The sequence below is a fragment of the Paroedura picta genome, chromosome 4, assembly GCF_049243985.1.
Source record: "Paroedura picta isolate Pp20150507F chromosome 4, Ppicta_v3.0, whole genome shotgun sequence".
In the NCBI taxonomy this organism is placed as follows: Eukaryota; Metazoa; Chordata; class Lepidosauria; order Squamata; family Gekkonidae; genus Paroedura; species Paroedura picta.
The window spans coordinates 90,155,701-90,169,102 of NC_135372.1; the positions used below are offsets into that span (position 1 = coordinate 90,155,701).

Below are 13,402 nucleotides of genomic sequence, written 5' to 3' on the forward strand. Positions count from 1 at the left end.
GCTGTTAGCTCCTCTGAATCTTTAGTAAACAAACCCAAACCCAGTAATTCCCACCAGTGCAGTAAAAACCAACACCCTGTTGCAAACTACCTTCCAAACGTCCTTCGAGCTGTCTCTCCTGTCTGTGTATTTACCCCACCACTCCTTCAGCCTTGGCTTTTCCTGAAAGGGCTGCAGATAAAGCTAGCTTTAGCCATTTGGCCAATGATGAAGAAGGTGACAGGCCACAGAGAAATTTGTTCCCAATCATAAGGTGCTGCAGAGATGCTCAGGCTCAGATCCGGAATCTCAGTTAGTTTGATGCAGGCAATTTCTGTGGCAATCTTTATAATTTCACCACCTGTGCAAGCTGTTGAGAGAGCGTGCCATGCTGTTTGCAATCAAAATGTGCTGTGTTTGAGCTGACGAACTGATTCCTGCTAAGAATGCTGATGCGATGGCTAAGCAGCAACAGGATTCCAAATCTTATGTGTGTAGCACAAATTAAGGGCTGCTCCCTTTGTAGCTTATCACCTGCTGTATAGAATGGATGGTTTCATATTTCAGTTCCACCCATAAGTGAGACACAGTCTTGCCTCAAATCAGGTGAGACTAACATGTAAATCTAGCAATAGTATAATCAGAATCGGCTAAGAACTGTAGCGCCTTTGCACTGAATCATAGTACTAAGGGTCAATTCATAACAGCAAACTGGCACTGTGGGTGTGGGCTGAATATACTTGATGGTGAAGCTATTTTGTGACTGCCATGAAGATAAGGAGGTCCCAACACATTTCTCCAGTTTGCCAGGAAGTTGCAGAGGAACAGAAAACAGAGCATATATCATTGCAAGGAAGATGAAAGTTAGATGACAAAAAGGAGGACAAAAAGAGAAGGAGCTCACACAGTTAACTTCAATGGCAGCAGCAACAAGTCAGTCAGGAAGATAAGCCTCAGAAACAAGTTTTTATGGAAAAACTATACGACTGTCTAATTAATCTGCAGTCTACTCAGATTAAATACCCCAATTAGTACATGCAAGATTAGGATTATACTGAGTCAGCTACTTCCACATGGGAAGAAGCAGTACACATTCCCTAAATACCTGTACCAAGTCTCTGGCAAGTCACTGATTTTCCTGGGCAATCTTTTGGCTACTTTAGCTGCCAGGAGAGGTGACTCAGAGAACCAGTCCTGCTAGAATTTGGCAAACACCAAAATAAGGTAGGCCATAATTTGATCCAGCAGGTTTGCCGGGGTTAAGCAAAATCCAAACCTATATACTGTATGAAACCAGCCAGATGCAAGATCTTCATTAACACACTTTGAAAATCCAGGGAGCTTTTAAAACAACATGAGAGAGCTCTACAGGAGTATGGTTATTGTCCTGTTTGGCAAGCTGTGTTAAGAGAAGACTGCAGTTCCAAATCCCAGACAAGATGAGTAGACCTAGATAAATTCCTCTGCTTCTTAAATTGATTGATGTGAATCTCTTTCTGTCATGGGGGGAGTGGTTCTTTTCCTTTCTGATTACTGCCTCTGTCCTTTGGTTAAGTGCTCAGAGTTAGGACAGAGTGTTTTCTACATACATTTTTTCCTGTTCTTCACATGTCTACGGATGAAATTCAAACACTATGCTGTTTAACAATACTTACTTCATTTATAACCCACCTTTCTCAAAGTGTACCCAACTTATCTTAAACTATTCTCCTCTCCTTCATTTTATCCTCACAACAACCTGTGACATACGTGAGGCTGTGTGTGTGTATGCCTAGCTCAATGCCACAGAATCATATAGTTGGAAAGTACCTCCAGGGTCATCTAGTCCAACCCCCTGCACAATGCAGGAACTACCTACCCACCCACAGTGACCCCAGTTTCATGCTTCTTTGGCCAGCAAGGTTCTGTGGCAGAATAAAGATTTGACCCCTAGTCACCCAGATCCTTACCTCACACCCTATCCACTACATGCAACTTCTCGCTTTTAAAAGTAACCAAATGGGGCATCTGAATCACCAAAAATGAAAGCAGGGTGTGCTTCAGGCATGTCAGAGTTTGCTACTGCCCTTCTCTTGCCTGCTGGCAGAATAGCAAAAGATTCACCCATTACAATGTCTATGCAAGGAGACTATCTTCCATATAGGACAATACATAATTACCATAATGATGTACTAATAAAGCTAATTTGTTTCTCTCTTTGTCACAACACTAGTATTTAGTATCATCCAATTATGTAGATTTGAAAAAGACAACAATTTCACTTAAGGGATTTGCTACCATCATAGTAATGGTTACTTTAGATGGCTTTAGAAAGGATCATACAACTTCATGGAGATAAGCCTATCAAAAGCCATGAGAGCTATATTAGGAGTGTAGCTGTGAATACCAGGTGCTTTGGATAAACCACTGAGAGTGGCCATTGTTTTCCTGCTTTCCTTGTGAGGGTACAGATATGTCTGGCTGGCTGTTAGGAACATAATGTGGGATTACATGGAATATTTTTCCATCCAAGAAAACAGAGTGTGAAATGATCTTTAGAGAAAGGAAATTTCATCAGTGTTCCTCTTCAGAGTTATACAATGAGATCTACGGCTGAGTAGAGACTTGAACCTGAGTCATCTAGGCCTAGTCTAACCCTACTGATTCTCAGGGTTTTCCCCTTTACACTGTAGCCCACCTGCTTTCTCTACCATCTGCAAATGATATGCATGATAAAGAATGAGATCAAAGAAAGAGATCTTTGATTCCATTGGTTAAAATTTTTGCCAACTCATAGGCCCTTTGCTGCTTCCACAAATCAAGCCATTGTACACATGACTCACCTGCTCCAGTTGTAGTAACCAGTTTGGACTTGCTGCGGGCCCCATCTCCTTTAGTAGTGTAGGCTGCGATGGTGACAGAGTAGGTAGTCTCAGGTAAAAGACCTCCTATGATCGTTTCCTGTGAGAAATAATAACCTTTAGCTCTGGATATATCATTTTGTGAACAAGGTGTCTCCCCTGTCAGGTGTATGCAAGACGAGGTAGGTTCAGAAGCATTTCAGACTCTATACTATTTTTGATTAATTCATTCCATTAAAAAAATACATGGACAAAATTGTGGTTCTGAAGTTGTATCAACTGTTTCAGAGACTACTTTGAATTCAAGTCCTCCACTTCTCAGTGTTTACCATCTCTGAGCAAAACTGAAAGTACCTTTTAACAGGGGCAAATGCACAACAGCTCCTTTGAGAAAGTCTAGGTGGTGTCATATTTTGAGAAAACAAGGCTTTCTGGGATCAGATCAGAAGGCCAAGGTATTTTTGACTATAGGATACTTTCCTTTGTGTCTGCCAGAATATCCCAGCCATTGGGCTCTCTCATTAGATAATGCGAATGAAGGTAACAACCTTCTTCTTGTATTGCAGACAGAAGCTGAAAAAGGTATAGTAGCATTATTTCAAATAGTATTGCAAAATATCAATAGCGGTTGAGACTTCTGTTCTGGATTCCAGACAGGTGACAATTAGGACCTTCAAAGGTTGAATGTCTGTATAAATGTTAAAATTATATTACTTTTATTGTGCATAATTTAAAAAACAAACTTTAGGAATTAAAACATATATACAGTTCATATGCTATTGCAAAACTATGTGCTATGCACTATATGAACCACTATACCGACGCGTTTCGGTCCTTATAGGGCCTTCTTAAGGTTTTAACACACACCAGTTCTTAACTCATATAAAATATGTATAGCAGCCAATAAAAGCTTCAAGGTAAGAGCTGTAAGGTATCAGAGTGACTTAATGAAAGAAGATGTCTAGTTATCTGTCTTCCAATGAGTGACACTCAATACATGCACAAATAAGAGAACACATCACTGAAATTTTTGGCAGCCTTTGGAAGAGAGCTAATGACTGATAACTAGACAACATCTTTCATTAAGTGACTCTGATACTTTACAGCTTGTACCTTGGAGCTTTTATTGGCTGCTATACATATTTTATATGAGTTAAGAACTGGTGTGTATTAAAACCAGACTTTTTAAGAAGGCTCTATAAAGGCTGAAACATGTCGGTATAGTGGTTCATATAGTGCATTGCACACTGTTTTGCAATAGCCTATAGGCTGTATATATGGTTTTAATTCCTAAAGATTTTTAAAAAATTGTGCACAATAAAAATAATATAATTTTAACATTTATACAGACATTCAATCTTTGAGGGTCCTAACTGTCAAAAGTTGGGTTTTTATGGTTCCAGTTCCCTTTGGTTTTTGTCTGGATTCCAGACAGCCTGTCCAGCATATAACCAAGAAATGAAAATACCTGGGTCCAACAAATACAGTCAGTCAGAGGGGGGAGAGAAGAAGAACTCCACTGCAAAGTAAACTTGTCACCAGTGGCAAGTCCAAGGACTGCTGGAGAGCTGAACTACTTTCATCTCAGGAAGAAGTACATAAAGTGATGATCTGCATAGTCCCATCTGGATAGGAATGGCTCTTTGATCCGGCATTGTCAAACCAATTTTCCTCCTTGGTCTTTCTCCTTCATGCCCCATCCCTTGTGTGTCTTTTTAGTATGGGTCTTATTTTCCTTTATTTATGTATTGTGCATGCCAGCAGCATTGCATATAGAATTTAAATTGCTGTAAGATTGCTTGAAAACAACTTTTGTTTGAAAATTGGAATAAAAAAATTACAAACTGCCTTCAAGTATATAGCTGCAACATCTGGAGGGGAGGACCTGCACTCCAATCAGGTCTTGACTCTGCTCACTGTGCTGCCATAAACCTCATGATTACACAGGTGAAACAGGGGAGAAAGTTGCCCATAAATCTAGTGGTTTCCCAGTAACAAGGCAGCACCAGCACTTCCAAAATTAATAAGGCAGATTAAGTGAGCTAGGAATAAAAACCACCAACTAAGCAGAGTCTTGTCAACATAAGACACTAGGACGGGTAATAACACAACTGGAAAACCTGTAAGCCAAGCTATTCAAGAGTGTGGCTTGTTAAAATTAATTGTCGTACCAGAGTCAATCAGGAACACACTCTAGGAACGGCAGAGGGCAGGCATGTTTCTTTATAGAAAACAAAGTCCAATGACTAGGCGGGTGCTCCTTATCCTAGGAAAAGACCATGACAGGCAACACTTATCCTGTCTCATTTCAAAGACCACAGCATGAAAGCCAGATCATGAAAGCAAGAACAAGTAATAGCAAAATATAAGACTTTGAGTCTTCTGATCATTTAGTGAAATGGACTTGGCCTTCAGAAGGCTAACTAGACACATTCTCTAAAACTTATGCTTTCTCCATTTTATTGGCAGAATTGCATTCTCATACAGGATTTGATGCAGCCAGTATAGTTTGAAGGCAGTTTGTAGCACAATTCCAGCCATGAATTGTGTGCACTAAGAAAATCACTGGCAGGAATCACTATTACGATGAGGAAAGCATACTGCAATATAAAGCAAAGATGATACTAAAACTGTACAGTGAAGGACATATGGAGCAAGATTTCTTCAGGACCTGTACTTTTCAAAACATGGGACATTCTCTTGTGATGTCACAGACTCATTAGAATTCTCTCAATTGTTTCAGTAAAATTAAAACTGTGAATCAGCCATATAGTAACCTTGGTAAGACACGGGCCCTATCTCACATCATCTATATTATGTTTTGATTTGCATACCCAAAGTAACCAGCCAGATTAATAATCACCCATCAGAATAACACCCAAATCACAGAGTAAGACTCCCTGAAGTTTGTGTGAGTGAGCAAAATCTATCAATGGCAAGGTGATATGGAAGGAGATATTCAAACATACAAAATAATAGGCTATCAACATCCCCCAAGATGCACTTATCACCACAGCCCACACAAGCAAGAAATTCTCAAACCGGTGAAGAGCATGCCACTGAGAGAAAGCCAGGTAGGGAGTGAGAATACAAAAGGAAGAAAGGGAGAAGATGGACTTGGGAATTGGAGTGATGCCATACCAAATAGTCATAGGGCTGTCATTACAACCCCCCTTCCCCCAGCAAATCCCTCTTCCTAGAAGAGAAGGGAAGTCACAGCAGGTCATGTAATTGAATCACTCTCCCCTCAAGGGTAATTTTCAAACTTGTTCCTTCAAATTTATATTTTGAAATTACTTGGAAAAATTGAATTTAAGTGTTTGAATGTGATTGTTTTCTTATTATAGCTTCTGTTTCAACCAAAGGTCACAGCTGAGAGAGCATGGTATTTTTTATGACTGGGATCAATGAGGTTCAAAGATTATAGATCTGACTCTGCCATGTAACAAGCTGGGCCAAGGACTGCAGAGAGTGGGCTGCTCCCCCCACATCTGCCTGAAATTGCATCGCAACAAGCTGGAAATACAGATTATGGAAAATGTCAATTGCTTTTCTGCATTTAGCAGCAATCTAAATGCCAATTTGCTAAGGATTTGCTGCTGGTGGAAGCTCTACAGAGCAACTCCCCAGAACCATTTGAGGGCTGACAGAGAGGTTTTGACAGCACTATGCATACAGATTTCACAAGATGATTCTCAGACCCTTGTGATCCAAGCGAACACACTCACAAATGGTACTTACGTGGTCGATAGAGTCCTTAAACCTCCACTGATGTGGGGGGCAGGGAGGAGGAAAGAAAATTGAGAAACAGAATTTTAAGAGATAGTTTACCATAAGGAATTGACAACGACAATGCTATAGATCAGGGATACATGACTCAAACAATTATGGACCTGGACCAGAACAAAAGACCACCCTTGACATCAGCTGACTTCATTAAGCCTCACAAGAGGGCAGAATGCTGCCTTTCAAATGTTCTGAGGATCAACTATCTCCCCGCCTTCAGAAACTTCTGAATTTATCCCTACTTGAGTTATGGCAAAAATGTTTTTTTGGGAAAGGATATCAGAATACTGACTCCCTCCTTAGTTTCATGGGAAGAGATTATGGGTTGCAAAACATGGTTCTACCAGGCTATGTGAAGTCCATATAAGGTATGGCTGTGTTAGAAATTAAGACATTCACAGTCCTAGGCCTACCTGGATCTCAATACATGTACCTTTTCTTCTGCATGCATATTTTAGACAGAAAACGAAATGCACCTTGGCATTTCTTTCCCCTACCTTCTTCTCCCCACTAAAGAGTAAATGTTCATCTCCAAAATAATATGCATAAGACTGACATGGTTGTGACTTATGTCTATAATGTTTTATGTAATATCCAATGACGTTTCATGTGAACAGCCCTGAACCGTATGGGAGGGTGGTATAAAAATTGAATAAATAAAACAAAATAAATGAACAAGTTGCTCAAAATATTTGTCACATATTGCAGATTGTTTTGGACAACAGCTTCATAAAGGGTACATTGGCACAATTAACTTTAAATGGTGAACTAGACACAGGGCAAAACCCAGCTGAATATAAGATACTGACTCATTGCTGGATGCCCAATACAATTCAAGTGGCAGGAGAGCCCAGAAATGCCAATGTGATAGGTTGGGGCTGAAAAACTCAGCCAGAAATCCATGTCACATTAAAGCTTTAGTACAAGAGCACCCCCCCCCTTCCCGAGCTATATCAATCAGGGCCATTCCGCACAACTTTAATATAGCACTAGTCTTACATTTTGTTTTCGCCACTAAAACTCCATTACGCATGACGTCGTGAGCAATCTGCAACACTCCTGCAACACTAGCGCCAAAATCGCTTCGTTGTAGCAATTTTCGGGGAATCGGGAAAAGTGGATTCACCCTCAGAAAATCGCTACACTCTTGCCAACAACCTGCAACACTTGCGAAAAAGACCTGTGCGTTCTCAATGTAGCGGTTGCAACAAAGTCCCTCCCCCTGGCTCTTTCCTCCGAACTTCCGGCAAAACGATCGCCATTTCTTTTCCCTCAGAGCGAGCGGGGAAAGCAACAAACCAGCGAGCCTTGATTCACCCAGTGAGGCTTCTCCGGCTACAGTCCCTCCACAGAAGTGCTTTAAAGCTCCCCTAAGTCCCCAAGCACAACACAGCCCCCTGTTTGCCAGTTCCCTTTAATTTCGGCCAAAAATCGCACCCGTGCGGGGGGGGATTTTTTTTTCCACTCAGGGGAGCGTGGTAACGATGAATCGCCTGCTCACATGCCAGCTAGATGGGTCTCTCCATACGCGTTGATACGCTCTCAATATGCATTGATTCGTTGCAACAGTGTTTTTTTTTTAACTGTGCTTAAAGGGAAAGGGGCTTTTCGGGAGCATGATAACAACCGCCCATTGGCTGTTCCGTTTGATTGATGGCTGGGGGCGGGAAGAAGTACAGAAAAAAATCGCTTCCTTTCTAGCAATTCCTGTGAGACCGGAAACCTGTGGGGAACAAATGAAACGCTACTGGATTCCACTAGAAATGAAGGTATGCGGAATGCCAAGATTCCACTATTTAAAATAGCATTTCCGCTTTGTGAAAGCAATTGGCAACATTGGTCCTTGTGCGGAATGGCCCTCAGTATTAACTCAGACTACTTTGACTTAAGGGTCAAAATAAGCAACACAGACCATTTGTATAAAGAGATTCTTTAGAATCTGCTAGGAAAGGTTGCTCAACACAATATTTTCTGCATCTGTTACATTACCAGTAATGGAAATTCCAGAAAAAATAAATTTACCTACACTACATGTTACAAAGCAAATAAATACACACAATTACACAATGTTTTCAATGATATTATGGCACAGGGGTAGTCAACCCGTGGTCCTCCAGATGTTCACAGACTACGATTCCCATGAGCCCCAGCCAGCATTTGCTGGCAGGGGCTCATGGGAATTGTAGTCCGTGAACATCTGGAGGACCACAGGTTGACTACCCCTGCACTAGATTACAAATGTGAATCATGAAGATACTTTGTATAAAATACGGCTCTGGTTATTCTAACCAGCATAACCTACCCTTTGCCCCAGGAGTAGTTACAATGGCATGTAACCTCAACCGGAAAAAGGTTGGGGACCACTGGTCTAAATAATCTGTCTTCTCCAAGAGCATCTGAATCCATGTAGCTATCACCTGCTCAAGCACTTTGCTGTAGAACTGAATATCAGCTATTACGTGGTAGTTGTTTAGGTCATTTGAGTCCAGGGATGCCTTTTTCAGGAGAGGTCTCACAACTGCCTTTTTCAAAGTGGTTGGAACTACACCCTCCTGCAGAGAAGCATTTATTACCTCCTCGACCCAGGCAACTAACTCAACCCAGCATGTTACTATTAGCCATGAGGAGCAAAGGTCAAGATTGTATGTAACAGTTAAACACTTTGAAGCACCTTGTCTACTTTACCAGGCCTCACCAACTGAAAGCCATCCACAATGCCAGGCTGCACTGCAACAGCTTCTTGTGACTGAACCAGTCCAACTGTGGTGTCTGTTGTGGCATTGCAAATTATTTGCAAAATGCCCAATTTAACACAAAGTAGCTATTTACTTTTTCTAGACATTCTACCAGGCTACCACATCCTATGATATGCTTCTCTGACTGAATAGTTTCCATACACTCTCCTGTGCCTGTTGTATCTATGACACAGAGGTGAAGTCAGATGCTCATTAGGACTCTAAGATGTCCTCTATGAATGTGGCACAAGTCTCTCCTGTAGCCATATTCTGTGGGATACACAGGCTCTACCAAGCATTGAATTCTACTTGAGCATCTTAAGCACTTTTATTGATCTAGTCTCTGAAAGCAGATACTGACTAAACTATACTTCTGCAATTCGATTATATTTCACCAGCCAAACTGAATAGATTGCATCTGGAATTGTGCTTATAAACCATGTCAAAAATCAATTTCAAGAAACAGAATAGGACAGCAACATAGACATCCTATAAAACCAATGGTATGACCTATAATAGCAATTAAATGTGCTCTTTTACACAAGGCCTGGATGGTATCCCCCCCAGCTTACACAGCTTTATTGATTGTCTGATCATTTCAGTCTCTCAGGAATATCAAGTACTTGATGTTCTTCTCCTTGGTCATGATTCAGTGGCCAGAGTGGGCAAAACTATGCCCTGTGACAACTATTATTGACTCAGAAACTTCCTAATAAAAAGGGATAATTTTGGTTGGCAGGGCATTACTAAAAATATCACTTTTATTTATATAGGATTTCTCCCCAACCTTTTAGAGCCTGTGGGCACCTTTGGAATTCTGACAAGGGATGGTGGGCACAACCTACAAAATGGCTGCTGTAGGAGCCAAACATACATACACACACATACAGAAAGCCCAAGTTCAGGGAAGAAGAGAGGTAATGCAAAATTATATACCGGGAAACAAGAAGGAGAGAGAGAGAACAAAACCAATACTGTTATGGCAGCTGATGCTGAAACAATGTTATTTTAATTTGCATGGCTGCTCAGATCTCCAATAGCCAATGAAAAATCCTGCTGGACAACAGCTCCATCTGGTCCTACACACTTTCTAAAAACACTTGGTAGGCACCAAGAAAGGTGCTGGTAGGCACCAAGAAAGGTGCTGGTAGGCACAATGGGTATCACGTTGGGGACATACGTCCTAAAGCTCAAAACACTTCACATGCATTATTTCAGTAATCCCAAAAACAAAGTTATCAGGTAGGACACTATTAGCAGATAAGATTTGTTCACATGCCATGTTCTTTTGTTATAGTACAACAGATTAAGTGTGCATTAGGACAGGTTTCATGTACCCCTACCATGGTTAGTACTTGGATGGGTGACTCCTAGGGAAGTCCAGGGGGATGGAGACAACAATTATTATTATTTATTAACTATATTAATTACCCGCCACTCTCAGCCCGCCGGTTTGTGGCGGGTTATAACATAAATCCAACATCAATAAAACCCCATTGAAAACCCCATTAAAATGCATCAAACAATACAACATGTCGGTAAAAAACACACAAAAAACATCCAATCATTCCCCCCTTAACGGAGCACCTGCTACCGGGCAGCAGAGGCCTGTATCTGCCAGCCGTTGTCCAAGACATTCCGAGACTGGTAGTCTGAAACACTGAACTCACCTGAAGGTTTCTTCTCTTCAGCCCCACTGAAGAAGAACTTGTCTTCCAGAGGGGGGCCCAACCAGTTCTTTTTCCTGCATCAGCCTCAACCATAGACCTAGTGGAAGAGCTCCATCTTACAGGCTTGCGGAAAGCTGGAAGCTCCCGCAGGGCACACAGCTCTTCTGGGAGCTCATTCCACCAGGTAGGGGCCAGGACCAAAAAGTCCCTGGCCCTAGACGAGGCCAGGTGAACTTCGGGGCTGGGAACAACCAACAAGTTGGTACCCGCAAAGCACGGGGGGGGGGGCACAGGGCAACAGGTGGCCTTGAAAGTTAAAACCCAAACCTTGAACCAAATCCAGGCCACAACTGGCAACCAATGCAACTGCCTCAGCACAGGCTGGTTATGGGCCCTCCAAGGTATTCCTGTGAGAACCCTAGCAGCTGCCTTCTGCACCAGTTGCAATTTCCGGGTCAGGGACAACCGGAAACTATTCCATGATAAACCATTCCTGTTCATCTCTCTCCTTGAAAACCCAATTCGGTCACCATAAGTCAGCTGTGACCTGAAGGCATTTTATATGTATGCACACAATTGAAAGTGCAGCAAAAGAATGCCTTTTAGGTTTGTTTTAATGAACAAACCCCCTCAGCTGGAACTCCATACAGAATCTTTGGCCATCACTAGTCAGACAGAGTCCATAGTATGATGAACGTTTCTCCCACACCTCCCAGGAATCCAACTGCAGTCTTCTGCTTTGCGAATTAGGGTCAAGTATAAAAGCTACAAATATCACTCTAAAGGAGCAGACCTAAAAAGGGGGAGAAGTATTTTACCTCAACTAACTTTGATGCATCTAGTAAAATAAATCCTGATATGTATTCAATAGGCATATAAATATCAAAACCAAAGAAGCATAAATAAGAAAATTATTCAAATAAAAATATTATGCAAATAAAGCCACCGTCCCCAAAAACAAATTGTCTAAAACTTGCAAGAAAGTTCTGCAACAACACAATGATTTCTGAAGGATCAGAGCAAAAAATTATGATGGTGGCAAGTAGAAACGAAGCATACATTTTCTCTTAAAAGATCTTTATAATTTTTATACAGATGCCTTCAGTGTAACCTAATCTTTTTCCTGGAAGAACCTCTGCTGTAGGCACACCTCTTTGAAATCTACCCCAGATAAATGTTTACATTTATGAAACAGTCACCTGAAGATACAAATATTTTCCTGCTAAACCAGCCCAATTGCTTATTAAGCATTTAGTGTTGCTGAGTAAGACAAATGGATCTGAGAAAGCCAGTGGCCTTACTAAAAAAGATTCAGTGGCTGTCATTGCTTTAGAGCAATAAGATAATGCAAGCAGAGCTAAGGCTGGCAGTTGGTATTTATGTTGGCTGCAGTGTGTTTATGACATTTCATTTTAGGTTTCAGTATGACTTTCCATAGTAGCTGTTTCTCTGGCCAGGCTGACAGTTCTGATGAGATGGCAGCAATATGCATTAGCTCGACCATCCTTAACCTGATATTTTACCTAATATGCTAAGTGGCCTGGGGGGGGGGCATGGAGCCCCGCCTGCTGGGTCATAAACTCCCAAGGAGTCACTGGCCCGCTCCCACTAGGCTCCCACTATGTATGGAGAAAGAAAGGTCCCATGGTTCCTGCCTCTACTAGCACATACTCTAAGAGAGGCAGCAGGATGGCAAGGCAAGGTCATTCAGCAATGGAAACTAGCCTTTTTAGTACAGAGAGTACACCCATAGCAGTTCCCCCTTGAAATTACAAATCAGCCATGTGCTCTGCTGCATGTGAGGCACAAGCAATAGTTCTTGGTAGCCCAGTACAAACTTTCAACATGTACACGTATGACCACATCCCTTTCATATAAGCCTAAGAATAATGAAAGAAAACAGACAATATCATTGTAATGGCCTACAGTAGGTTCCAGTAAAGTATATTCCTTTCCCTCTCTGCCATGATAAGTCTTGGCTGCAATGGTTCAGCTCACAGTGTCTACAGCAGGTCAAAATAAACTGTCAAACTGGGGTAGTGCTAGCTGTATCTACTAGGACGAGGAGGGAAGCCAGTCACATGAGGAAGGGCCTGTAATCCATTTAATATGAGCTTCATATCAGTAGTTGCTATGCTCCAATTCCAAACACAGCACTTGATTTCCCAAGCATCATGGAATCCTAAAATCACTGCCCGGATCACCTAGTGTTCAAAAGAGAAAATCCTTTCATTCTCTACTCCAATCTGTACTTGTGCTCAGTGGGCATTAAAAGCAGAAGAAGTAGCAGGGATAGGATGCTCACAGATTGAAGAGGAAATATTGCCAGCTGATTCTGGCTCATAATCATACAAGTTCTGACCATTGGGGTTATACTTGTATGCTGTCCATA

General features: G+C 41.6%; 1 protein-coding gene across 17 annotated transcripts in view; it reads right to left on the bottom strand.

Moving 5' to 3' along the window:
• The window catches only part of PTPRF (protein tyrosine phosphatase receptor type F), a 613,096-nt gene that overhangs the window by 45,693 nt on the left and 554,001 nt on the right, over window positions 1–13,402 (bottom strand). For 11 of the 17 annotated variants that reach the window (XM_077334070.1, XM_077334074.1, XM_077334071.1 and 8 more), the window contains 2 exons: window positions 6,561–6,587; window positions 2,802–2,919 (listed from right to left, as the gene is read on the bottom strand). In XM_077334070.1, the coding sequence (XP_077190185.1) occupies window positions 2,802–2,919; window positions 6,561–6,587 (145 nt within the window). The remainder of the gene's footprint in view (window positions 1–2,801; window positions 2,920–6,560; window positions 6,588–13,402) is intronic. The other 6 variants (XM_077334085.1, XM_077334076.1, XM_077334086.1 and 3 more) reach the window with 1 other exon arrangement.